Source organism: Alligator mississippiensis, chromosome 6, assembly GCF_030867095.1.
Source record: "Alligator mississippiensis isolate rAllMis1 chromosome 6, rAllMis1, whole genome shotgun sequence".
NCBI classification, from domain to species: Eukaryota; Metazoa; Chordata; order Crocodylia; family Alligatoridae; genus Alligator; species Alligator mississippiensis.
Genome location: NC_081829.1, coordinates 67293298 through 67319992, shown reverse-complemented (window position 1 = coordinate 67319992; position 26695 = coordinate 67293298). Strand labels below are relative to the sequence as shown.

General features: G+C 41.9%; 1 protein-coding gene across 1 annotated transcript; it reads left to right on the top strand.

Annotated features, from left to right (window-relative positions):
- LIPA (lipase A, lysosomal acid type) lies at positions 1-25736 on the top strand. Its single transcript, XM_006272247.4, has 10 exons — positions 1-111; positions 529-671; positions 3193-3313; positions 10173-10371; positions 10797-10906; positions 14654-14790; positions 16961-17107; positions 20960-21031; positions 21678-21749; positions 23634-25736. The coding sequence occupies exons 2-10, from the start codon at positions 567-569 to the stop codon at positions 23865-23867; spliced, it is 1197 nt and encodes a 398-aa protein (XP_006272309.1). The 5' UTR covers positions 1-111; positions 529-566; the 3' UTR covers positions 23868-25736.
- The last annotated feature ends 959 nt before the right edge of the window (positions 25737-26695 follow it).

Sequence of the window (26695 nt, the reverse complement as noted above, 5' to 3'; positions counted from 1 at the left end):
GGCCCGCGGATTGGCTGCGCGGGTGGCCTGACGGGCCCCTCCCCCGCCCCCGGGAGCTGCGTGACAGCGCCTTGCCCGCCGTGCCGTGCCGTGCCGTGCCGTGCAGTGCAGGTCCGGCTGCGCCGCGCGGGCCCGGGGGCTGCGGGGCGGGCTTTGGGGACCCGCGGCTTCCCCGGCGGGTGCTGTTCCCGCCCCGCCTCGCTGGACAGCGGGAGCGGCCCTGAGCCGAGCCTGCCTTGTTGCCTTTGGAGAAGCAGCCCGGGGGGGATGTGCTGCGCGGGGAGAGGGGCAGCATTTCAAGGGGAAGCAGGCAGGGTCTGGTCTCCCCAGGTGGCGGCTGGGCGCTGGTGCTGGCCGTGCTCAGGGCTCAGTGCTCACAGCCCTTCAGGGAGGCAGGGACTGGAGGGGTGCTGTCTCAGCCAGGCTGCACTTGGGGCTAACTGAGAAGCAGTGCTGAGGGGTTTTTTGGTTTTCCTTCACCTGGCACAAATCTTTGTCCTTTTACTAAAGGTTCCTGTTTTTTCCTAGCCGTGCGTGACAAGAGCCGTGTTCTCCACAGAGCAGAGATGCGGCTCCTCCTGTACATCGCCTGCTGCATCCACGCAGCACTAAGTTCGGAAGACTTCATCAGGAGAAGAAGAAATGTGGATCCCGAGGCAACAATGAATATTGTAAGTGGCCCCATAGAGGAGCTTACAGATGACATTTGTTAGCTCGGGGCGGCTGGTTACCACCAGAGGCCTCACGTGCTGCATAAAGAATTGGATTGTGCTTGGCAGATCCTGTGGGTAACTGTTGGCTTTTGAACAATGCTTTCTTTAACTCAGGAAAAAAGTATTTTGCCTCTGATTTTTGGACTGAGCTGTAATTCATCCAGACAGAAAAGTAGAACAGGGGGAAATTGCCTAATGTACTTGTCTACTTTCCCGAAACCTAACATGCCTGACCTGAGATAGGAAGACTGGAGTTCTCAGCAGCACCATTCTGTTTCCACCTCCCTCTTTGATGGAGGATGACTTTGAGAGGGAGTGAAGTAGACTGGAAGCATATTCTTTGGCCTATATACTGATTTATGCCTTATTTGGTTATTACCCTTTAATCATACTGCATCTTAGTTTCCCTTTTTTCCGTGCCTCCCTCTTGACACCCCTCCTCCTCCTTTCTTGTTCTAATTATTTCGTAACAATAACACCTGGAGGACCAAGCAGACATGAGGGTGTGCTAACCACTATTTATTCTTCACTTCATTTTTGTTTTTTTTTTGCTTATTCATCTTTCCTTTTCCTCTGTAGTTTTCTCTTCTTGTTCCTTTATGTCTGTGGTTGATCTCTCACATGCTTGAGTTCCTGTTTACTGTGGCCCTGCTTGTATTTGTGAAAAATCCTTGTTGATTTGGGTGCATTTCTCCTGACAGCAGCTCTGTTCTCACCTGGTAGCATTCTTTTTTTTCCCCTCTGTTTTAACATCCAAGTTGCCAGGCAAATATATGCCACTGTTAACTTCTGATACAGAGTTATAGGCTCCACTCTAGACTGTATTGATTGTTGTGTACATATTAACAGTGGAGTCCTGCCAAAAAAGTTTAGCTGCCATTGAGACAAGGAGTACATTTCTAAAAATCAGCTAAGCTCAATTTTCAGAATTGAAAAAGAAACTTAACTACTGACTTTCAATGAAATACAGGAGGGTTTCTTTACATGATTTAGTTGATTTAGAAACACTTCTCCAACAGGAATTAAAATTTGAGTAAGGATTATGAGAACAGCACGTAGTGCAGTAAAGCTATTGCTTCAGGGCACATCTCTCCCACTCACTATAAGCGCATGAGCAACTGTAGAGTACCAGTTGTTTTTAACTACTGCTAAAAAGGAATATGCCAGGTATTGTGCAAGATAATTAAAGGGTAGGGTTCCTATTCTCAGTAATCTAATCTTGGACATGATACAAAAATCAAGTTAGTAAAAATGGCAGGGAGAAAAAGGACAAAGCTGTTAATAAGGTTGTGTACTTACATGTTTTAGATGTTTTCAGATCTTCATGGATCTTCAAAATGAACATTTTTTTGAGACTTACAAACTGACTTATAGCCCATGGAATGCAATTAAATTTTTGAAAGAGCTCTAGGTGAAGTGGTATCTAAAGTTGTAGAATGAGACAATATCTGCAACTTAAGCATGTGAAAGGTACATACTTTGATAACTTCATCATGTATAAATAAAAAATAATTTGCAATATTTTGTTTTTAACTTGCTGTGTTGTGGTACTTGTCAGTATATTCTGCTGCTGCTGCAGTTCTGATGATGCTCCAGCTATAGGGACAAAGGTCAGGCCTCTGTTTTAGAAGAGACATGAATTCTCACACACAGAAGTTCAGGGCTGGAAGGGACCTTGTGAGATCATCCTTTATCTGTCACTGAGGCTATGTTGCAGAGATGCAGTGTGCGCTTCTTCCCTACCCTGTTGCCCTGGTTTTGCTTTCCCTACTCTATTTTTTGCATTGTCTTCTCTAGTTATGAATTGGCAAACAAACTTATATACCCCCATTGTCTGTCTATCTTTCTTCCTGAGAAGAGAGATTATCAGCTCTAACAGTTCATGCCAGATGCGTGTTAGTTTTTGGAGCTTCCTGTGCCAGGGTGGAATATTAAAATCTTCCGTATCCCTTTTTCAAAGACACTAAGTTTGGTCAGGTGCCCAGTTCCTATTGAAAGCCAGTGGAAGTTAGGTGCTTTCTTGTAGTTTGTGCCTTTTGAAATGCATACAACAGTGAACACAACTTCTCCAGTGATTCTCAACTAGGGTGCCTCTGTCAAATGTGCAAACATGATTCACAAGACAAACCTAGAGATTTCAAACAGGAATCCACAGTGTTAAAAACATTCTGATCTGCTGGGGTCTTTCTAAAATACTTTGCAACAGAAAGTTGCTCTATTATTTTTCTGTAGTCAAAAAATGAGTGAAAACTAAGCTGGCATTGTCTGAACGGTGCCTTGAGTCTAACAAGGAGAAGCTTGCATCTGAAAAGATTGAGAATCATTGATCTAGATTTTTCTATGCTTGACTTCCTACTGCCATGCTCCTATTAAAAATAATGTAGATGCTGCACTGCCATATCACCTGCAGATTATTCAAAAAACAGTAATGAGTTAAAAACTGTTAAGAATTTGAATCAATTTTTTTCCCTGTCCACAGAGTGAAATTATTACCTTTAGAGGGTACCCCAGTGAGGAGTATGAAGTAATGACTGACGATGGATATATCTTAAGCATTAACAGAATTCCCCATGGAAGAGGAAAATATGGAAGGAAAGAGGGTAAGACAGATTTCTGTTTGGGGGCATGGGGAGGAAAATCTTGAAAAAGACTGCTGATTATTCAGTTTTGAGTCATATAAGGTGGCTGAAAGTAAAATGTGGGTAAGTATTGGCAGTTACTTACAGATGAAAATTACAGCGTAGAGATAGGTAGAAAATGTTGATGTTCCCATATTGCAGAAATTCCTCATTTACTTTGGAATATTTTATTTATTGAGATAACTGTTTCTCTCTTTCTCTGCTTTTTCCCTTGTTTTTTGGTAAAAGAAAAAAATTAAGGTTTTTTTAAAACTCACTATACTTTCTAACGGGAGATTTTTTTAACATTTCATTCTTTTAAAGTCAAATTTTTATTTTCCAGGATATTGACCAATGCTCAGAAGTAGTGGCAGGTTTTTTTTTTTTAATTCCTCTTTGGATGAAAAATAATTAAAGCTGGAGGGGTGTGCTAATTCCCCTCCCTACCCTCAACAAAATTGCTTCACATTCTGCATGGAGATGGGAATTTAGAATAGTAGTTGGATGGGTTTTTTAAAGCTTTGGCAATCTATTCTACTCGACTCTTGTAATAAATTTTGATAAGCCAAAATAAAATGATACCCCACCCAAAGACAACTTTGAATTTAAGGCAAGCTCCCAATAATTAGATTCTAGACATAGAATATATATACATTCATTATAATTTTCCATGAATAGAATTGTTCCCTTTGCCACTACAGTAGCAAAGGGGCTCATGGTGGGGCAGATGGCAGGGGAGTCAAGTGCCTGGCCCCGCTACTGTGGTGCCTCTACTTCTGCTGTCTGAACCCCTCCCCCTGCCACTCACCCTGTCTAGGTGCCTACGCCCTCCCATGGACTTGCCTCTGCTGCTTTGACCTCCTCCTGCCTGCATGTTTGCACCCCCTGGCACCTGCCACCCTCCGCTGCCTGCCTGTCCCTGCTTGACCCCTATGCTGCCTGCCTCTGCTGCCTCCCTCAAGTCCTGCCGCCACTGCTTACCTTACCATCACAGATCCACTCCAGCTCCAGCCCTGAACATGGAGCACGGAGCATATGCTGGCTCCAGCCCCAACTCAGCCTCACAACAACAGTTGTGGTCGTGTCAGCTCTGTCCCCTGGGGTTGCTGCCTGCCTGGGTTGCTGCTTGCCCCCTGCTTGTATTTGAATCCAAGGGAAGGGGGCTTTTTTCCAGTGTTGAATGGGAGAAAAATCCTCATCTTAGATTTAAGTAAATACTGTACTCAGCTGTACTCAGTAAATTACTGTAGCACCATAGTCACAATTCTGAATGAATTTAGCAACACAAATGGATGTAATATATAATACAAAGCAAGATGTCCATTAGATGTTGGAGTACTCGCACAAAGGACATTTCTTTCTTTTTTTTTCTTTTTCTTTAAAGAAGGGGCTTGAAGGAAATGGAGGGAGATTGGCACATACTAAGGGGGAAGCTGTTTCAAGATGTATGGGGTAGAATGAAAGAAGGTATAAAATTATGTGGGAGTAAGGGAGTATTCAGGGCGATAGGCTTGTGGAAAAATGCAAGGAGCTGGAGGGCATTTAGGAAGAAGTGTGGGCAAAAGCCTTGGCAAGGACTAATTTATGGAATATTTTGAAAAGAAGTCTGAAATGTATGGAGGAAGAAAAGTGCAATGCTTTGACCTATTACATTGCTACATTGTGGAAACTAATAGGGCTGCTTATCTGAAGCAGAGTATTGGGTTCAGCCAGCATTAGGGGATACTAAGTATCAGTTGGACAAGTCCATCTACTGTTGCACATGCGCATCTTCTGGCTGTTTCCTTGGAAACTGCATGTATATCAGAAGACTGAATTGGGATCTGTTATACTTAAAAATCTGAAGATGCGATGCGTTCACTTGCATCATTTTGTGGGAAAAGAATGATTGTATCTTAAAACATTGAAAATTATTTTATATCATATGTTGGAGCTTATTTCATCACAGAAGCCCCCCCTAACAATGTTTGAGTAAATTCCTTTCTGACCTTGATAGCTGATTCAATATCTTAAGAATATTTTCAGTCTCAAAAAGGATAAGTCTACAAAGTTCAATGTGTGAAGCAAATTAATCTTATTACTTGTACTTTAAAAATTCTGAGAAGTCCACAGAATGAGATAGAACTCTGTTTGTGCAGGGTCCCTGTACTGAATATTTCAGTGTAAGCAAATGTTTACATTGCTGATATAAGCACATAGTTTCTTGTGGAAGTGATTGATTTTTCCCTTGACCCTCTGTGTCCACCCCAAGTTCATGGCTTGTAAAATGTAAAACTACTTGATTTTAAAAACAAGGATTACCAAACAACTCTAGGGGAATATTGTTTCCTATTGAAAGAATGAGGACTTCAAAGTTCATGTTGATTTTTAAAGCCTGATAGACATGGTATCTTTCCCTGACAGATACCAGTGTGTGCTTACTGGATATGTACATATGTTTCATAACATTTGCCATTGCAATCTGCTTAATACGAATAGGATTAATTGCAGTTAGGAAGTGGGCACTTTAAAAAAAAATAATGATCCACAAAAATATATAGTTCTGCCTCTGCAAAAGTTGTAGGAAACTTTGGTGAGCATTGGCTTTCCACATGTTAACAAGAACTAAAAATCCAAAAGACCATAGGTGAAAGGAGACACTTAAAGTGTCCTTCCCCACCCTTTGTTTCTACCTGCTATAATGACTTGTGGTTCTAAAATCTGGTTCTCTTTTCCAAGAGGGACAGGTCTATGAAACCTGCTAGTAAATGGTTCTGTTCACTAATTAAGAGTTTTCTTTATTCATTTGTTTGCACCATTTCCCTTTTAAAATATCTTGGTTTGCTCATTTCCCAAAAATGAGATCGATTTCAATTCTACTTCCTGAGCTTTAACTTAGACACTTACACTTTGTTTTATATGCAAAACATTACTGGGGAATGAGAACAAAATCTATATGAAGAGAAGATTATTCTGAAATAACAGTCCTTTATATTGAAAATAAAGGTAGCCATAATATTGACATCCTGCTCATTGGGAGCTGTCACTGATTCTATTGGCTTTGATGGACTCAGGATTTCTCTCCGTGTTTTTATCTAAAACTGATGTATATATCTTTCATGGATTGGGGTATAATGTCTGTTTTGTATTGTTTCCATGTCAGTAACATATGTGCGGAGTTTTCAAACCTATTTGACGTGCCAAGAAACTTGTAAAATAACAGTCTTGCTGCACTAGGTTGCCATAGCCAAAAATGAAATGATAGAGTTTTGAATAAACAGCTCCCACAGTTTTAATGGTTGTCTTTTCACTCTGACATGAGAGAGAGGCTTTCGAAAGTTTTTTGATATTTTAGTGTTCCTGCCATCTTATTTTTGTTGGAAGATATATCTCTTCCACGGATAACACCAAATTATGGGGCAAAGTAAACACACTAGTGGGCAGGGAATGTATCCAGGCAGATTTGGACAGGTTGGAGAAATGGGCAGAACAGAATAGGATGCAATTCAACAAGGACAAATGAAAAGTGGTGCTCCTAGGGAGAAGGAATCACCAACACACTTACAAGCTAGGAGATGACCCTCTCAGTAGTACTGTAGCAGAAAGGGATCTCGGGGTCATAGTTGACTCCAAGATGATCATTGGTCATCAGTGTGATGAAGTGATCAGTAAAGCTAACCGCACTTTATCATGCATTAGCAGGTGCATCACAAACAGGTCCAGGGAGGCAGTGGCGATGTGTAGGGGGTGCATGAGGGTACATGCGCACCCCCTGAGAGTGCTGGTGCGCCCCCAGACAAGCCATGCTCCCCACTTGGGTGATGGACATGGGGGCAGGCAGGAGCACTGGTCTCCCCCCATGTGAGCACCGGCCAGGGAGTGAGAGCGCCGGATGAAGCACTACGGTCACTTCTGGGAGCACCATAGCCACTTCCTGGTTGGCGTGATCGCCTGCAGGGGGACCCCTCCCCCCTTCCCCCCTCTGCCCCGCCCTCCCCTTCATTGAGATTGACTGTGTGAGGATGCCCCCCATCCTGGTCGCTGACTAAGGTGGCACCAGTCACCCATGCAGGGAGGTAATACTTCCCCTCTATGCAGCACTGGTGAGGCTGCAGCTGGAGTACTGCATCCAGTTTTGGGCAGCGTACTTCAAAAGGAATGTGTATAACCTTGAGAGGGTCTGGAGGAGGGCCACTCGTATGGTTAGGGGCCTGTCGGTAAGGCCCTACGAGGAGGGATTGAGGGACCTGAATCTCTTTAGCCTCCGCAAGAGAAGGCTGAGAGGTGATCCTGTGGCTGCCTACAAATTCATCCCGGGGGGACAGCAAGGGACAGGAGATGCTATGTTTACCAGGGCACCCCTTGGAGTAATCCCTTGGAGTAATGGCCTCAGACTGACAGAGAGCAGATTTAGGTTAGACATCAGGAAGAACTTCTCTACGGTAAGCATTGCCAGAATCTGGAATGGGTTCCTGGGGAGGGTGGTGCTCTCCCCTACCTTGGGGGTCTTCAAGAGGAGACTGGACAAGCACCTGGCTGGGGTCATCTGACCCCAGCAGTCTTTCCTGCCTGGGGCAGGGGGTTGGACTCAATGATCTGCTGAGGCCCCTTCCGACCCTAATATCTATGAATCATGCAAAAACATTTGCCTCCTTTCTCCACCTCCCCTTCCACGTGATAAAGGCAAAGGAGGATGCAGAGTATGGTTCAAAGCTGAGGTTTTCAGAGCTAACCTCACCCTTCCTGTACTGGGTAATTACTTAAGTGCAAAGAGGAAAAGAAAGAAAACTGTGACTAGAAATGTAATTCTGTCTCCTTACTAAAGGAATAAAACATTTTCCCCTATTCCCTTGGGACACAGTGAATGAGCTGTATAGCTTGAAGGTGTGCAACAAAAACAGAGGAGTTTGCTGTTTTGTATTTAGTCAAATAATTATTTTTGCAAAACAATATGAAACCACAGCCAGGCACTAACAATAAATAAATGTTTGTAAAGCAACATGATATGGTTAAAATAATGGGCTAAAAGCTGCCAAAAATTCCTGAATGTTAATAATCCAGATTGTTGGTATCCACAACATGTGGCTGTGCATGTGCCCTGGGATCCTGGCATTTCAGTTTAAAGACAAAGAAAATAAGCAGCTTGTGATTTGACTGCTTCTCCTAAGAGCTCTAAATCACCAATGGAGAAAATATTGCTTGGGTATTATTATGCTTAATATTGCAATGCATTAACATGCGATTGAAATAAACTAATTGTGGCTAATCTATGGCTTTATCATAAAATTATCTTGTATCAGTTTTGTGTTGGTAGGGGGGGAAAAATCCCTTTTTTGATATTCCAGAAAAGAAGTTGGTGTCTGTTGCCTAAGGTGTCCCAAAATTTGGGCATCTTTGGCAGTTCTGAAGTTCATGTTCCTGCCAACGCATTTTGTGAAAGATTAAAGACTGAATTTGTTCTCATTTAGAGAACAGGAAACTCTGTTTTACTGTATTATTTTGCTTTGGCTGGGGGAATGGAAGAAAAGGGCTTCCTAGACCTAAAAGCAGATTTAAAATTTATTGGGGCCCTAGGCAAACAGAAAATTGAAGCCCCTCACCAGGTGAGGGCTGGTTCCCTCTGCAGCCACTAGGGGGCTGCAGTTGGGCTCTCCCAGTCTCCTTGGCATATCCAGGGCGAGCCAGAGGGTGTGAGCGTCCGCCAGAGGGTGTGAGAGCCCTGCCCCGGTCCAGCTCCTCCGCCTGGTGGGTGTTGCGCATCTGGGGCTGTGGCCCCCGAGTGCTGTGGGACAGGCCGGGACTGGGGCCGGGCTGGGGGGCATGGGCTCTGTGCTGCTCCCAGCTGCCTGCTTGCCCCTCTGCCAATCCCAGCAGGGTAGGGCTGTCCCATCCCATCCTGTCCCAATGGCACTGGTGCTCGCAGCTGCCTGCAGATGGCAGAGAGAAGGATTGGGAGCGGAGCAGCCCATGGGGCCTCCTGGCAACAGACAGCCCCAGGAAGCTGCCACCACAGTCGCTGTGAGCTGCCCTGCGCTCACCTCCTATCCTCTGGCCCTGGCCCCGTGGGAGAGGAGGAGCCATGTGCTGTCTGCCCCGGATGCTGGTGGCCAGGATTCCTGCCTAGGCCATGCTGCCCTTGGTGCCCTGATTGGCAGGGACCCCTGGGCCCGTGCATTAATCTGCCCTTTCCCAGACTTATGAATGTCCTGAACTGGACCCTCCTAACCTGAACTGATGCTTGGATTGAGGGGACCAAGGTTCTGGCCTCATAAAAGTTCTTCTGGCAGCTTTCTGCCCATGGCTTGTGCTGGGGATTTGATCATGGAAGGGAGCTGACTAAAGATAACGATGTGTTCTGACATCCCAACCTGCAAACTAATCTCTGCAGTGCACCTGTGGGAATGCCTTTGAGAGTCTTGTGGGGAAGGGAGCAGAGATAATAACGAGGAACGTGTCTCCAGAGCTGAGCTGCTTATTTCCAAGCAATTATAAACAAAAAGCAATTGGAACCAGTGGCCTTCTATGGCTTCGCCATACCTCCTCTTGGATTTTTGCTTGTTTCAAACCTGCCATGTCATTTGTGAATTATTAGGTGTCTTTTGCTTTAAGCAAGCAACAAACATACAGTGCTTTAAACCATGATTAAGCAGTAATCATACAGTGCTTTAAACCTCTACAAGTTGTGGAAGATTTTAGTACATGATTTTAAGACACAGCAAGTACCACTGAAAATTGCTGATTGAGGCTTGAGCTGCATCTGAAAGAAATGTTGAATACTCCCTTGACTTTGTGTCAGGAGTACAGTGCCAGATGGACCTGACCCTTTGGTTTTAAATTGTAATAACTGTGTTTTATTTTTCAGGTCCAAAGCCAGTTGTATTTTTGCAACATGGTTTGCTTGCAGATGGCAGTAATTGGATCACCAACTTGGACTACAACAGTCTGGGCTTTATGCTAGCAGATGCTGGCTTTGATGTTTGGTTGGGAAACAGCAGAGGAAACACCTGGTCCAGAAAGCACAAACACTATACAGTGAATGAAGATGAATTCTGGGTTTTCAGGTAGCCTGGTCTGTATAGAAAAACTTAATGATCAGTGTTTTCTTGTAATAATTAAATGTATAGGCTGTTATTAAGGCCTCCAACTTTCCCCGTTGGTACCACTGCCTCAGGCCAGAAATAGATGAAACAAGATCTGTCTGTAGGAAGTTCTTTTTCTGGCTCTTTGCATTGCCAAGTATTTAGTAACATGGGGAAATTTAAGTTTGGATAATGGCCTGATCCTGCCTTAATTGAATTGATAAGAAAACTAATTAATTTCAGCAGGGCCAACTCAAATTCTAAGTAAATGTTTCTAACTATTTAAGGTTCAGAGTTTGTCTTTCTGATTCATGAAATGCAAGTTTTGGCTTATTCTTAGGTGACTAATGTGCATTACACTCTTAACTTTATATTTATATATCCAATCTGTTGTCTTGTCTTTGCAGTTATGATGAAATGGCAAAATATGATCTTCCAGCATCTATAAATTTTATTGAGAAGAAAACTGAGCAGAAGAAAATATATTATGTTGGCCATTCACAGGGCACAACTATTGGTATGTGAAAAGATGTTTTAATTCAAATATATTTGTTCTAAATTATATAGATTTCCACACATGGATAAATGATGATTAAACATTGTCTTATTAATATAACTACTTATGCTTGATTGCTGTTTTCATAATTTTTATGAGTTATGAAAGGCTAGAGTATTTATTTAAAATCATAGAGTTATAGCAAATTAAGGTGGAAAGGGACCTCAGGAGGTCATCTAGTCCAATGCTCAAAGCAGGATCATTCCCAGCTATATTAACCCAGCCAACAGTTTATCTAACCAGGTCTTAAAAACTTCCAAGAATGGAGATTCCACAACCTCTCTGGATAATTTGTTTCAGTGCTTTACAATCCTAATGAGAGAGATTTTCGTAATATCTAACCTAAATTTCACTTACTGCAACTTGAGACTGTTGCTTCTTGCTCTGCCACCACCGAGAACAGTCTAGCTCCATCCTCTTTGGAACCACCCTTCAGCTGGTTGAAGGCTGCTATTAAATCCCCTCTCAGTCTTCTTTTCTCTAAACTAAATAAACCCAGTTTCCTCATCCTCTCCTCATAATGTGCCCCAGGCCATTAACCATTTTCATTGCTCTCTGCTGGACTCTTTCTGATGTGTCTACACATCAGAACACATCTAACCTTTCTGTAGTGGATGCCCAAAACTGGACACAGTACTCCAGATGTGGTCACCAGTGCTGAATAGAGGGGAAGAATCACTTCCTTCGATCTGTTGGCAATGCTCTTACTAATGCAGCCCAATAGTGAAAAAGTCTGTTAGCCTTTTTCACAGTAGGGATAGCCTTTTGGCTCATGTTCAGCTTATTGTTCATTGTAAGCCACTGGTCATTTTTTGCAGAGCTGCTGCTTAGCCAGTCAGCCCCCAGCCTGTACTGTTACATGGGATTGTTCCATCTTAAATGCAGGATTTTGCACTGGTCCTTATTTTGAACCTCATGAGATTTCTTTTGGTTCAATCCTCCAATTAGTCTAGGTCTCTCTCAATCTTAGCCATACCCTCCAGTTTATGTACTACCTTCCCAGCTTGGTGCTATCTGCAGACTTTCTGAGGGTGCACTCCATCCCATCTTCAAGGTTGTTGATGAAGATATTAAACAAAACTGGCTCCAGGACTGACCCCTGGGGGACTTGAGGCTTGCTGGCACCTAGACATTTGTATTAGCCACTGTTTACTACCCTCTGAGCCTGATGATCCAGCCAGTTTTTTATCCATCTTACTGTCCATTCATCCAACCAGTACTACCTTAGCTTGCATGTGAGAATGTTGTGGGAGACTGTATCAAAAGCCTTGCTAAAATCAAGGTATATTATGCACCCTGGTCTCCCTGCATCCACAGAGCCAGTCATCTTATCATAGAAGGCAATCAGGTTGGTCAGGCATGACTTGCCCTTGGTGAATCCATGCTGACTGTTCCTAATCACCTTCTCCTCCAAGTGCTTAGAAACGAATTACTTGAGGACCTGCTCCATGATTTTCCAGGGACTGAGGTAAGGTTCACTGGTCTGTAGTTCCCCAGATCCTCCTTCTTACCTTGCTTAAAGATGGACACTCTATTTGCCCTTTTTCAGTTGTCTGGGACCTCTCCCAATTGCCACAAGTTTTCAGAGATAATGGTCAGTGGCTCTGCAATCACATCAGCTAACTCCCTCAACACTCTCGGGGTGCATAACGTCCAGCCCCATGGACTTATACATGTCCAGTTTTTCTAAAAAGTCCCTAAACTGTTCTTTTGCCACTGTTGGCTGCTCAGCTTCTCCCCAAACTGTGCTTCCTGGTGCAATAGTCTGAGAGCTGACCTTGCCTGTGAAGACTGAAGTGTAAAAAGCACTGAGTACTTCAGCCTTTTCCACGTCATCTGTCACTAGGTTGCCTCCCCCATTTAAGTAAGGGACCCACATTTTCCCTGATCTTTCTTTTGCTGCTGACATAACTGAAGATACCCTTAGATTTTATAGACATTAGGGGCTGGAAGGGACCTTGTGAGTTCATCAAGTCCAGCCCCTCTGCCATAGGCAGGAAGTCTGCTGGGGTCAAATGATCCCAGCAAGGTTAGCATCCAAACATTTTTTGAATGAGTCCAGAGTAGGTGCTTGTACTACCTCTGTGGGGAGTCTGTTCCAGATCCTGGACACTCAGACTGTAAAGAAGTTTTTCCTTATATCCAGTCTAAATCAGCCTTCCAGAAGTTTGTGGCTGTTAGACCTTGTTATCTCTTGGGGAATGAATCCTGGTGAACAACTGTTCTCTCAGATCCTGGTGCACACCCCTTATATACTTAGGCTGCCACCAAGACCCCCTGAGCCTTCTCTTCTCCAGGCTGAAGAGTCCCAAGGCCCTCAGCTTCTCTTCATAAGGCTTGCTCTCTTGGCCTTTGATCATGTGTGTGGCTCTCCTTTGAACTCTCTCAAGCTTATCCATGTCCCTTCTTACTATCCTTCATGTCCCTTCCTAGCTGCAGCTCCAATTGCACTTTGGCCTTCCTGATTTCATCCCTGCATACCTGAACAATACTTTCATACTCCTCCCTAGTTATTTGTCCAAGTTTCCACTTCTTGTAAGCTTCTTTTTTGTGTTTAAGCTCACTGAAGAGTTCCCTGCTAAGCCAAGCTGGTCTTCTGCCATACTTGCTAGTCTTCCTGCACACCAGGATGATTCTTTCCTGTGCCCTCAGTAAGGTTTCTTTAAAGTACAATAAGTTCTCCTGGACTCCTTTCCCCGCCTCAGACTGGCCTCCCAGGAGATCCTGCCCATTGGTTCCCTGACTGAGTTGAAGACTTCTCTGAAGTCCAGGGTCTTTACTTCTTCCTTTCTTTCCACAGGATCCTGAATTCAGTCATTTCATGGTTCTGTTCAAGTTGCCAGCCACTTCTTTTGATGTACTGTTAAGAAGAATCTCCTAACAGTAATACAGTATTGTTCCCATAAGCAGACTGTACAAATAAGTACCCCAACATTTTTCAGGCTTATTTTGGGGAAAAACAGATTTTTTTCCCCCCCGAACACAATTGATAACTACAGGTTAGGTCTTGAATAACTGTTGCCCTTATAAAAACCTTACAGGAGAATTAAATAACCAAGGAAAAAACACAAAGCTGGAATGTACCAAAAATACTGAAAGAAAAAAGCATTGAAAAAATTGAACTCAGCATTTTTATTGCATGTAAAAATACTGCAGGTACAAAAGTAAGACTTACAGATGGGTTGACTCTAAATTTTTATAATTCTTTTTGGAGAAAAAAAGACTTTTATAATCAGAAATATATAGTACACTAAGTTCACAGAATATACTGTTCATCCAGTACCTCATCCAGTACCTATTGCTTTGGAGCATTTGTTTTGAAAATATTAATGAAGAATCCTGGAATCCTCAGAAATATGTAGAATAAAAAAATCTTGTTCTCTATATTTTGTTGTACATGTGTACTCACTTTAAGTGGTTGAAGATACGTGGATGGATATCACAAAGAACTGTTTCTTAATGTACTTATACTAGACTTGTGAAATCAATATGTAAAAAAGTGTGTGTGTAACTATGTATGTATGTTTTGTATATGTGTATATCAGTTCTGCAAGCAAGATTTTTACCTTTATACAACATTTTAAAATTCAGGTCATAGAATCATAAAGCATAAAAAATGTTAGATTTTTGTAAAATATACCTACCTGAAATTCTAACTTAAGCTTGTGCCACCAAACCTCTCACTAGCTGTTGTCATATTTTTCACAGCCTTCATTGCCTTTTCAACTATTCCAAGCTTGGCAAAGAAAATCAAATTATTTTTTGCTTTGGCACCTGTAGCCACAGTCAGATTCTCCAATAGCCCTCTGGTAAAACTGGGAAAGATTCCAGACCTGATGCTTAAGGTAAGCATTTCAGTCAAAATACTTTTTCAAAACTCAGGAAAAGTATATTTCTTTTCAGTTTTAAAGTTGGTTACCAGAGAATGGGCATCTACACATGCATTTAAGCATGTCTAAATGTAATGTGCATTAAGCGGGTTTAGACAAGCGGCTGCATGTACAGGCATTTAAAACGCATTAACTCTGTGGGCGGACTAATTTGGAACTATAGTTAGTCCCAAGTCAGTCCACATACGCAGTGTTAATGTGCTTTAATGCATCTGTACATAAGTTAATGCACTTTAACTGTTCATGCCTAAATTTGATACCTGCATTTGTCACTTAAGGGATGCTTTGATGTCACGTCTCATACAGTTAGAAAAAACTATTTTTTTACATAGGATGTGTCTGACACAAAGACATAAATAGCCTTCAAAATGGGAAGCAACAACAAAAGAATTTCTAAGAAATCTAAATATGTATGAGAGCAGAATTCGGTCAAAAGTAAAAAACAAAGTATATCTTGCAAGCTTTAGTTGAAACGATCAGAAATACATTTACTCATTTGCTCATGGTTTTACTACTTCTGTTTCTAACAAACCATGGTTAATTTATTGGTAGATTTTAATAGTCATGTGGTTTCCTTTGTAATTGTGCAGAGTGATTTTTAGTTTTGCCTCCAGCTTCTGCAGATCTGCTTTACAATTGCCTCCACGTTTTTCAGGCTTTATGTAGACGTTCCTGTATCCTTTATATTCTTGTGCTCTAATCCATTAAATCAAAATATCTCTTGGAGAACCTACATAGTTTAATACATTTGTTTTGGTTAAACAAGTTTTGGCAGAAACTCCACTTAACAGGAACATTCACCATGCATTTCATGCTATCTGCAGGGTCTATGCAGTTCACACGCACCACACAGTTTCCACACAGAGGGTCATACAAGTTACTGCAGATTGGAACTTGAGTGTTGGATGTCATTTGTTGATTCTCAGGCCCTTTTGAAACTGCAGGATATACCTCCAACAGATGTTTTTTGTGAATTTCACTTGTTTCTAGCTCCTTTTCTTTCCTCAGACAAATAACATGGGCAGAATAATACCTGTTTGCTTCCTGTGTTCTTCTTCTCATAATGAGTATGGATGCTTAATCAGTTCTATAAACTGCTCAATGCTTCCAGCTGAGATGATTTATTTTCTAGAAATCCCCATGTCCATATAACTTGGCCTGGTCATAACAACGTATATAAAAAAAATTAGCATGGGAGTACACAGCTACCCACAAATCAGCAGGTGAGGTCATGTGCTTTGCTAGGGCACTTTGTGAGATGTTCAAACCCGTGGATGTTTTAAAAATATCTAATGAGGAAGCTGCCCTATAACCCAGCTTTGTTTTTATTCACATGCTCTGAATTGAGGAAGTTTTGAAAACACAGCTAGCATATTAATTCGCTTGTATACATGCAAAGAGGCTGCTCTGATGTGCTCTAATTACAGCACATCAGAGCAGATGCAACTGAATCTGCTGGACTGTGCTAATTAGCATGCCTCCAGCAGCCTCTGCATCTTCGTATCAGTGTCCCTATGCTTCAAAATGGTGGGGGTGCTTTAACTAAACTTTAACTAAAGCTTTAACTAAGCTTTAACTAAAGCTTATTCAACGAACTTTAGTGAAAACGCCCCCGCTGCCATTTTGAAGCATGGGGACGCTGATACACAAGACGCTGTGGGTGCTTTAATTAGTGGCTCTGGGGCCACTCTAATTGAAGTGCCCCCTCCACCTCCGGAACTCATGTAAAAACTCCCATAAAGACCATCAGAATTTAGGAGGTGCGGCTTAAAATGTTTTAGCCCCATGCAGTTCCTATAGGAAGGAAATATTACACTCTTCCTCTGTTATAATGATTTCAAAACAGTTTAGAACCTAAAAGGTTGGAATTGATTTAATGATTGGTCCAGTTCACGTGTATTGTTCTTTTTTGTTTGTTTGTTTTTTGAGTTACCATTATGTATCCTGATCACAAAGATACTGATCATAAATTTCACAGCAGACTTATAACTTAGATTAATATGGTGGACATTCCTTCATATCACAGGTCTTAAGAAGTAATTATCTCAATTAAACTATAGCATAACATGTAAAGGTAAATCAATTTATACTGTTGTGTATGTTCCCTGTGCTTGTTGTTTTACAGATTATATTTGGAAAGAAACAATTCCTGCCCCAAAATTGGATACAGAAGTGGCTTGCTACCCATATTTGTACCCACAAATTACTTGATGACCTTTGTGGCAATATCTTCTTTCTTCTCTGTGGCTTTAATGAAAGAAATTTAAATATGGTATGTTCTGAATATACTTAACAGGTTTTTAGGGGCTTTTTTGTGCCTCCTCCTCCTAACGTACAATGGTGTGTGTATGTCACATACAATTTTTTAGAAAAGTATAATACTTTCAGTTTGAATGAGTATCTTTCTTGCTATAGATGAGAATCCAACTGTACCAAGTCTGGTTGTTAAAAGCGGAAGAAACAAAATTTTGCATGTTGTTGAAGTGTGGATGGAAACAAATTGGTTGGAGTGTGGTTGGAAACAAATGAAGATGAGAATTAATGGCATGGGAAATGAAACAGGAATTCTTACTCCCTTTTAGAAGTGAGGAGTAAAAATCAATATTCATAAGTGCTTCTTGCTTGGCCAATTTATACCTTGAACTCCAAAGAAAAAGTTAAGGCACAGGAAACAGTGGGCTTTATTGCTGACATGTTGATTAAGTACAGTCATGGGTCTGTATGTAGCTTTTTTTTCGTGATCCCTTCTAAATCCTAATTAGTTGTATCTACGCAAATCTTTTGAAGAAAGCTGTCACTGGGGATATCATTTTAAAACTTGATGAGGGCACAAGTGTCACTTAGGACATAATTTGACTCACAGAACCTTTGTTGCTCAAAAAGGAAGGCTTCATTTTGCTTTTCCAATCTCAGGCTGAGTTCATAGGACTGATCATGAAAACAAGAAACCTCCTCTTAGAATAATAAGAGTTTCATAGTTTCATTTTTAAATCCATTTGTAGAGATGAACAGTGTCGCAGGGCACCTCGGTGCTCTGCTCCTGGAGAGGAGAAATTGCCAGGGAGAGAGCCCTGGCAGTGCCTAATGAGCACAGCTGCAAGTTGCCAGGGCAACTAATCAGGAGCAGCTGGCCAGAAGGGGGCAGGGCCTGGCCTTTGTAAAGCCCAGGGCTGAAGCCAGGTTAGCAGTTCTCTGCCAGCAGCCTGGGAGGCAGGAGCTCTGGGAGTGAGGACGTGGAAAGGAGCCTAGCAGCAAGTACCATGGTCATATGGAGCAATGTTGTTATGGCCATAGGGCTTTGGGTTTGAGTTATAGCCAGACGGCTTGAGCTTGCATTTGTGTTACAGCCTAGGGGCTTGTGAGTTTGTTTGACTTTGTTATTACACCCGGAGGCTTGGGTGAGGCTGTAGGGGTTGGAGGAGGCCTCAACTATAGGGACCCCAGAGAGTGTGGGGTGCCCTAGTGCCAAGAGGGCGCATTATCTGCATAGCGCCAGGGAAGACGCAGCTCGCACGCCAGGGCGTGAGCAGCTGGCGGCGAGGAGCGCGGCCAGTGGGTCGTGGGTGCAACCGGTAGGTTGCAGACGGGGGACATAGACCCCGGATCGCATGCGGGGTACATAGACCCCAGCCCCAGAGCGAGGGGCAATTTCATTGAGCAGCCCAGGGTGGGCACGGCGAACCCCAAAGAGGGGGCGCGCCACACCGTGTTATTGAGAAGCCCCGTGGGGGCACGGCAAGCCCCAAAGAGGGGGGGAGCGCCATACTGAGGAGCCCTAGAGAAGGGCCATTACTGAGGAGCCCTAGAGAAGGGCCATATCGAGGAGCCCGAGACGGGCACAGCGAGCCTGGCCGCAGGCTAGTGCAGCAACACCCCTCAGACCGAGGCAGGGCGCTGCGGTTGCCCCTGAGAAGACAGGGAGTAGCAGCGCGGTGAGCCGGGGTCAGAGAGGGTACCCGTGCGGTTGGCCAGGGAAGGGCCGAGGCCCGCTAGGGAGTCCCAGAGTGGACGAGAGTCCCAGTGAGAGGCTGGGTGCGAGAGAGAGAGCCCAGAGTGGGCTACACTTTAGAGGAGGCCCGGCAAGCGGGCGTACAGACCTAACAACGTCTATTACATCTGCGAGGCCTGGGGCGTGATATTAGGGGCTGGTAGGAGCCACGCGCAGCCCATAAGGCTGGGGTGCTTGAGTAGCACCCATCGTACGGGGCGACCCACGAGGGGTCCAGGAGCTTACGTGCCCGAGGAAACACAAGGCAGCCTCCCTATTACATATTCCAGCAAGACGTGGCGGGCGAGAGTGGAGGGTGCCCTCGGGCCTAAGTAGCGCGGTGAGAGGGCCTCAAGGAGATCACGGCCCTCCGTGAGGACCCCGCCATGACAAACAGCATTTGGAGGATGAATCAGAACAGATCTGTAAGAATCTGTATAAAGATTCTAGGTGCTGGTCAGCACTGGGGCAGGCAGAGTGAATTGGGCTAGCCATTCTACAAGTAGTAGCCAATTGAGAGAGTGATGAATAAGCACATTCTGATATTCTCTATGCATTTTTAACTTCAATTAAGTGTTTTCTCCATTCTTTAAACTTTATTAAAACTGTAGGACAAGCCCCTGTGATGGAAATCCCAGCTCCGTTAAAGCTTAGCAGGAGTCTTGTTGCTGAACTCAGTGGGGCAATGATTTCATCCTTGGTGGAAGGCTATATTACAGAATTTTATCTAAAAAAGTGACTGCAATTTTTTATACGAAACAAAGTACTGAATTTGTTGTAGAATGACCTGTCCTAGTCCCACAATTTTTCATAGCTATAGATCTGGGTCTGAGATTTTAGTCATGTTGATTCATGTGGTCACACTTTTCTGGATGTTAAGTAGGATTGGCAAGCCAGTCAGTTGACCGGACAGATAACAAACATCTATTTTCTGACCGAAGTCAAACTTGAAGCCAAAATCACCCTTCTTTATGTGGTGTCCTACCTTTTTTTTACTGCATTATTGTATCGACTGTTAGCAAGTGCAGGAGTAAGGGCTGATCTTGGAGTTCTGGGATAAAGGTCGAGGAAAAGAAGAACTGTTAAGTTCAGAAGAACACCAGTCACATTTATACTCAGCTATTCTTGTTAGTTATAATCATTACAATTGTTTAGAATTTAATGTCACTGTTTCACAATATCAGTTAATTTGTATTTCTTTTAGCATAAATGTATAAGCTGTTGAAGATTGAAGTCTCTCTTTGCTGTTATAATAAATTAATGCTTGAAGTACTTGACCATTATTTGAAAATGATTGACCAACTATTTTTGGACTGATTAGGTACCTAACTCTTCAACCCAAGCTTTGACTTGCAGGAAAATGGAAGTCTAATAAATCAAAATTAGATTAACAGCCTGCTTTTGTTTGATTGAATAGTCTATTTAAACCATTAGAAGAAAGAGGCACTTAAAATTAATAAAAAAGTGTTAAAGTGCTACTCATATTTAACACTTTTAAAATTTGCATATGATATAAAAATACTTCATGCCCATTACTGCCAAATTTAAAGTCAACCTGTTTTCAAAAAAAAAATTGGTGTCTTAAGACTGGCATACAATATCAAAAACCTATATTTCTTTCGACATTTAGTTTACTTTTTGTCACTGCTACTTTGTTTTAGTGTTCCTTTCAGCTGGGGCAATGAAGCTAGGTTTTCTAGTTCCCGTCTCCTTTTAGAAATTCTTATTGTGCACGTGAACAGAACTATTGTCTGAGTTCACAGGGTGTCAGGGGAAGGCTTTTCTCTGCTTACCTTCACATTCCTGGCATTTTCTTTGAAATAAAAAAAAAATGAAACCTCCTTAGTCTTATTGTTTTAAGAAATGTAAAAAAACCCCAAAATGAACAAACAAACAACCCTCCCCCTCCCCCCCGCAAACTCTGAAGTTGACCACATTCTTTAATTAGTGGTTAATATTCTTCAAGACTTAAGCATCCTGTCTAGTTTGTGCTTATTGTATGCACCCAACTGTCCAATTACAATGTATCATTCATTATTCTTTTGAACTGTTCTATTCAGTTGCAAAGAAAGCAGTAAGGGTTGGAACTATTGCACTTTGAGATGACAATTCTGATAGACTGTTTTTTTCTTGCAGAGCCGAGTTGATGTGTATTCAACACACTGCCCTGCAGGGACATCTGTACAAAACATGATTCACTGGAGCCAGGTAGAACATTCAAAATCTGAAGTGCCTCTAACCCTAGCTTGTTTATAGAACATTGTAGTGTTTAACAGAAATGAGGGTATTTCTTAAAAAGATTCTGAGTAGAATTCTGAAACTGGCTGTAAGTAAGCTTAAACAGTACCTGTTTACTTTTATATAGTTAAAAACTGTGAGAAGTTGGCCTGGCTTGCAGCATATCCCTTCTGCTCTGATTCATACTTGTTCTCAAAATTGGCAGTTACTGAAATGCTTATTGCGAAAATGGCTCAGCTGATTACATGACTGAATTAAGTGGGTATATGTTGCAATACAAATGCTCCGAAATAACAGCTTATGAGAACAAAACTCTGCTCAAGCTGTGCTTACAATGAACAAGATTTTCAGAAGTGCCTATATGTACAGTCATGTCTGATGGTGCACCCTCTATTGTGGATCAGACCTAGCACATATATGTGTGCACCCCTGAAAGTCTGGATAACTACATATTGTTTCTGGTCAGTACCTTGGTGCCTTGTTTTGTGGCACTCATTTTATAGATGACTGGACACTTCTTCAGTTAATATGTATTTTTATTTCTTTACATTTCCTTGGTGCAAGGTCTTTCACTCATGTATTTGCTGACATTATGTTATCATGTATTTGCTTTTAGGCTGTGAAATCTGGTCAACTCCAAGCTTATGACTGGGGAAGCAGAGCTGCAAATTGGTTTCACTATAACCAGGTAAAGATAGCTTAACTTAAAACTTAGTCTTGGGAGACAAATGAAAGCTTTGAAGGTACTGGCAGAATATACATGCCCAGAGTATCCTGTCAGGCTATGGTAAGCAGCTTGCTTAACTGCTTAAGTTAAGCAGGCTGAAGCCTGGGTTAGTGCTCAGGAGGGAGACCTGTCAAAAAAGGTGGGCACTGTAGGATATAATTGTTTAGTGGACATTTCCCTCTGAGTAGGCTCTCTACTAAAAAGCATGATGGTACACTCTTGTTGGAGGGGAAGCCTTTTGAACTGGTTTTAACCAAAGTTCATTCTGCTTAGATCACTAATGAACTCACAGCACTTTCATCAGAGGAAATTTTAATTTTGTTGTTCCGTCCAATCTTCAGCCTCCTTAAATCCTGAGGTTTCATTTGCATTCCATGATCTTCTGGCATCCTATGCATAGCACTAAAAACTTTTCCTTAATTACCTTAGTAACTGAAATTAACTTAATGTAATACAGGCTAGAACTGTGATTCTCAAGAAGAGTGCCATAGTTGAGATATTTTGAGGGTATCTCACAAGATAATCCCTGAGATTTCAAATAGAAGTGTTAAAACCATTCTGCTCTGTTGTGGTCTTTTTGAGGTCTTTGCAACAAAAGAATTGCTTTATTATATTACTGAAGTAAAAAAACAACTCAAAACTAAGAGCTGGCATTTTCTGAGAGGTGCTTTGAGTATGAGGGTGTTGCTGCATGTTATCTTTAGGCTATACTAAGAGCTCTTAATGCGGGAGTTTCCACAAACTAAAGCACGAAAACTAATGCTAAGCACCCTCTAGGCATCTTAAAGTTATAACATAATACTGTGTGACTGTTCCACAGAAATAAAATGATCAATTTTGAGTCCTCCAGCATCCCAGAATGCACTGTGCCTTCTCCCTGCTTCCTATTCTATGTGGAAGATTTTCTACCCCACAAACTGTATTGTGGTCAGGTACATCAAGCCAACTCCCCATCCTGGCCCTAGGGGATGTGACCCTGTGCTAGCAGTGTAAGTAGCTAGCAGTGTAAACAGTGCCAGCTGGGGCAGAACAACCCCTGCAGATTTGGCTCCCCAATAACCCCCCACTCCTAAAACAGTCCCAGTTCATTAACACCAAGACTTTTCTTTTTTATTATTTTTCACTTTTTTCATTTTATTCTTTGGGGTTTTATTACTTGCATTTCACTTCAGAGGCTGATTTCCTTCATTTCACCACAGACCCTACCCACCATGCCTTTCTGCCTCCCAATTTCATGCTTCCATCCCCACAACCATCCTCTTCCACCTAGAACAGGCATCCTGGCTGTCCTGCCCTCTAGTGGCAAGTCACAGTTGTGCAGGTCAGATGATGTTAAACCTTAATGTGTGACTGCTCAAAGTTTGTTCTAACATTAATACCACTCAGCATGCCATGGCACTTAATATAGCATAAAGGTAATGTGTAGCAGCACCCTAAAAGAGTTGGAAACCATTGAAATATGTATTTATTCACATATTCACCTATACAGTCAGGTTTGAGATTAAAATTAATTCAGTTTGGTAAACTATTTTTTCTTCCACCTTTCTCTCTTGCTAGCTTTTAACCTTGGAAAGCTTTATCCTTTCCATTGAGCCAACCTTAATATGACAGTCTGGAGTTAGACTTTCCTTTGAAGTGACCCGTGCTTCCCAGGCTTCTGTTACTCAAAAGCAAAGAGAGAGGAGAGGCTTGGATTATGGCTTCTGTCTTCCTTTTTGCACTTGTCAGTGTGATGCACTATTGGTAGATAAGAACCTTGCAGACTTGTTCTTTCTAAGGTTTGAGCTGTCTCTTTTTAACAAGGGGTGAATGAATTTATGTAAGATTTGTTTTCTCCCTCCCTAGACCACACCTCCCTTCTACAAAGTAAAAGCAATGACTGTGCCAACTGCTGTGTGGACTGGTGGACATGACTGGCTTGCAGACCCAAAGGATGTGAACGTGTTGCGCTCTCAGATCCCAAACTTGGTTTACTACAAAAATATTCCTGAATGGGAACATTTGGACTTCATCTGGGGTCTTGATGCACCCAAGTACATGTATAATGAAATCATTAACCTGATGAAAAAATTTCTGTGAACTGTCTGGTATCTTGGGGATTAATCTTTCTAAATTCCTCTTTTGAAATGTTTATTTTTATGGCAAGAGCAAATAGATCTTTATTTATGATGCATTTTTAAAATGCCTATAATTACTACCGAAATGGATTAATATCTGTTTTTGGCATACACAGGGCATGTCTACACGTGCATTTATGCTGGCTTAAATTTACTGTGCAGTGAGTTACTTCACAGTAAGCAGTAGTAGGCCGGCATCTACGCGTACAGGCATTAAAGTGTGTACAGTGTTACTGCATAGCAAGGCATCTACATGTATGTTACTGTGCAGTAACTAATTGGGCATAAATTTGATATCTGCATGATGCAGGTATCGAATTTACGCTCAAGTCAGAGTAAATTGCCATATTTACTGTACAGTATGGGCGTGCACATGTAGATGCAAACCTGTACTGTGCAGTAATTTTGGTTATTGTGCAGTAAATGCACGTGTGTAGATGTGCCCACAGAGTATTATTTCTCTCTCACCACAAAATTCTTTTTCCTATCCTGCTGTTTTCATGAAGTTGAGAAGACAGCAGCGGGACCTTCAACCATGGAGGCATTACATTCATGCAGATTTAAGGATAGGTTTGAAAGACAAATTAACACACTCATCATTTCAACAGCTTGAAAGTTCAAAGAATAAGTACTTCACCTTGAACAATACCTCCACAGATATTTAAAAACGACCTCCCAGATTTTGTCACTGGTGCTATTGAAGAGATATTTTTGGCACTGGCAGTACAGCAAGCCTTTCTAAAAGTCATCTTCTTGTTTTCCTTGCACCGTAATCTTTATTTAGCCATATTTCAAAATAAAATGATAGGTTACTTTAGTTCAAAGTTTTAGCCCAGAAGTGTGGTGCAATTTTGCAGTGCCAAATGGAATTGCTTCTTTGGCCTTGATAAGTTTGTCATTCCCTGTGTATCCAAAATAATGAATCACTGAAACTGGACCACAGTCTTTCATGTTTAAAGGTTCAAGGCTTGATGAGCATTGTTGCTTACCATTTGTCCTTGCAAAATGGTTAAAAGAAAATACCACTTTCTGTAATGCTGGTACTAGATTCTGATTTGCAAGGGAAAGGATGGAAGATGTTGGTAATAAATCTTGTTTGCACGGATGAATGACCACTAGAGAAAAAAAGACTCCAATATGTGACATTGGCCAAGAAGGGGCCAAGGGCAGTTATTTAGTGGCTCAGGTATACTATGCTTTCATAATTGCTTAATTAGCTGCTGATGCAATTATTATCTTAGCTATTTATATGTTGTTCTTCACTGTAGAATTTTCTCACAACCCTGTGGGGCATGGCAGTATTGTCCCTGCTTTGCATACAGGAAGCTGAGGCATAAAGTGACCTGTCTAAAGTCACATAATATTTTTTTGGTTGAGCAGGAGTTGAACCCAGGTCTCCAGAATTCCAGTCCACAACCTCCATCTGAAAGGTAGCTATTTTTCATTAGTGCCCTTTTCTCCTCTGTGTTTAAAATGTTGAATTTATGTACAAGTAATGGAGAATATTTTTAAAGAAGTTAGAAAAAATATAAGCCATAACTCGTGGGGTTTTTGTTTTTTTTAAACTTCTTGGTCAGGCTCAGGGAGTCCTTCAGGCTAAGGTTACATTAATTAGAGAAAACAGTTCTTGATTGATATTTCAGTTATGGCTCTTAAGAGGGTCCATAAGCATGCTTTATATTGCTAGCATTGGTGTTTGTTTTAAAATTATTGTAATGCAAAGAAATCTCTAAAAGAGTCTAAAGTGGTAAGAACAGCTGTTGTGACAGTACATGACATAGCAAAGCGATGCACATTGTACTCATTAAAGCTTTAAATATTTTCAGTGAAACTGGATTATCTGTGTTTGGTATAATGGTGGGGTTTTGGAGGGGGGGGAAGGCGTTTGGTTTTTTTGCTTCTAGTGGGCTGGGGTGGCTTGAGCAGATAGACATTCTTTACATGATCTTTTGGTTTCTAGCACCAGTCCTGAATACATGAAACATAAGAGCAAAGCAGCACAGTAAACTTCCATGGTGTCCGTTGCTTCTAAAAGGTCACTGTTTAGAGTTAACAGACATTCCTTGGATATTTGGCTTCTTTTGTGAGACTTTCAGAAGAGACGCTAGTCTTGATAGAAGGAACTACATTGAGCTTGCAAAACAAGTGATTTATAAACCTTCCAATAGCTTGTAATGACTTATTGTCAAAACAGTGAAGTCAAAGGCTTATTTTATCACATCCCTGGACAACTGGATTGCTTAGGATTTTGTCTGATTATAAAGCATATAATAATAATAATAATGTTGTGCAAGAAACTAATCTCCAAACACTTAGAATGTTGACCAACAACATTATTACTATGGAGTAATTGACTATATTTTACTCCACAACATATTTAGTCTGTAGTAAGGATGTCTAAAACAGGTTCTGTTGCAGGCCGGGTCACTGGAGAGGTGGCAAAGGAGCCAACTTGCAGTGAACAAAGGGTATGGCTCCCCTCCCCCAGTAAAACTGACAACACCATGTACAGCAGTGTGATTGTATTTACAGCTTCTACTTCTTCAGAAATAGCCTTATCTTAGAGAATGACATTTTCTCTGGAGTGTATGCTCTGTGGTATCTGTACACTCCACTTTTCTTTGAAGTGACCACATTGTGTATCTGTCCTGATTTGAATCTGATTTTCATTTTCTGTCTTGGTATGTTTAACATTACCTGTAAATTGCACAAAAAAACTGATAGTATTCCTTTTGTAATGTATTTTATTGATACTACTATGTTTAGGCCGTGTGTGTGTGTGTGTGATGA

Excerpts from the sequence above, each read along its gene's own strand:
- LIPA (XM_006272247.4), top strand. The coding sequence starts at position 567 with ATGCGGCTCCTCCTGTACATCGCCTGCTGCATCCACGCAGCACTAAGT. Across the intron at positions 10,372-10,796 it reads GATGAATTCTGGGTTTTCAG|TTATGATGAAATGGCAAAAT; the intron begins GTAGCCTGGTCT and ends TTGTCTTTGCAG. Across the intron at positions 21,750-23,633 it reads ATTGGTTTCACTATAACCAG|ACCACACCTCCCTTCTACAA; the intron begins GTAAAGATAGCT and ends CTCCCTCCCTAG.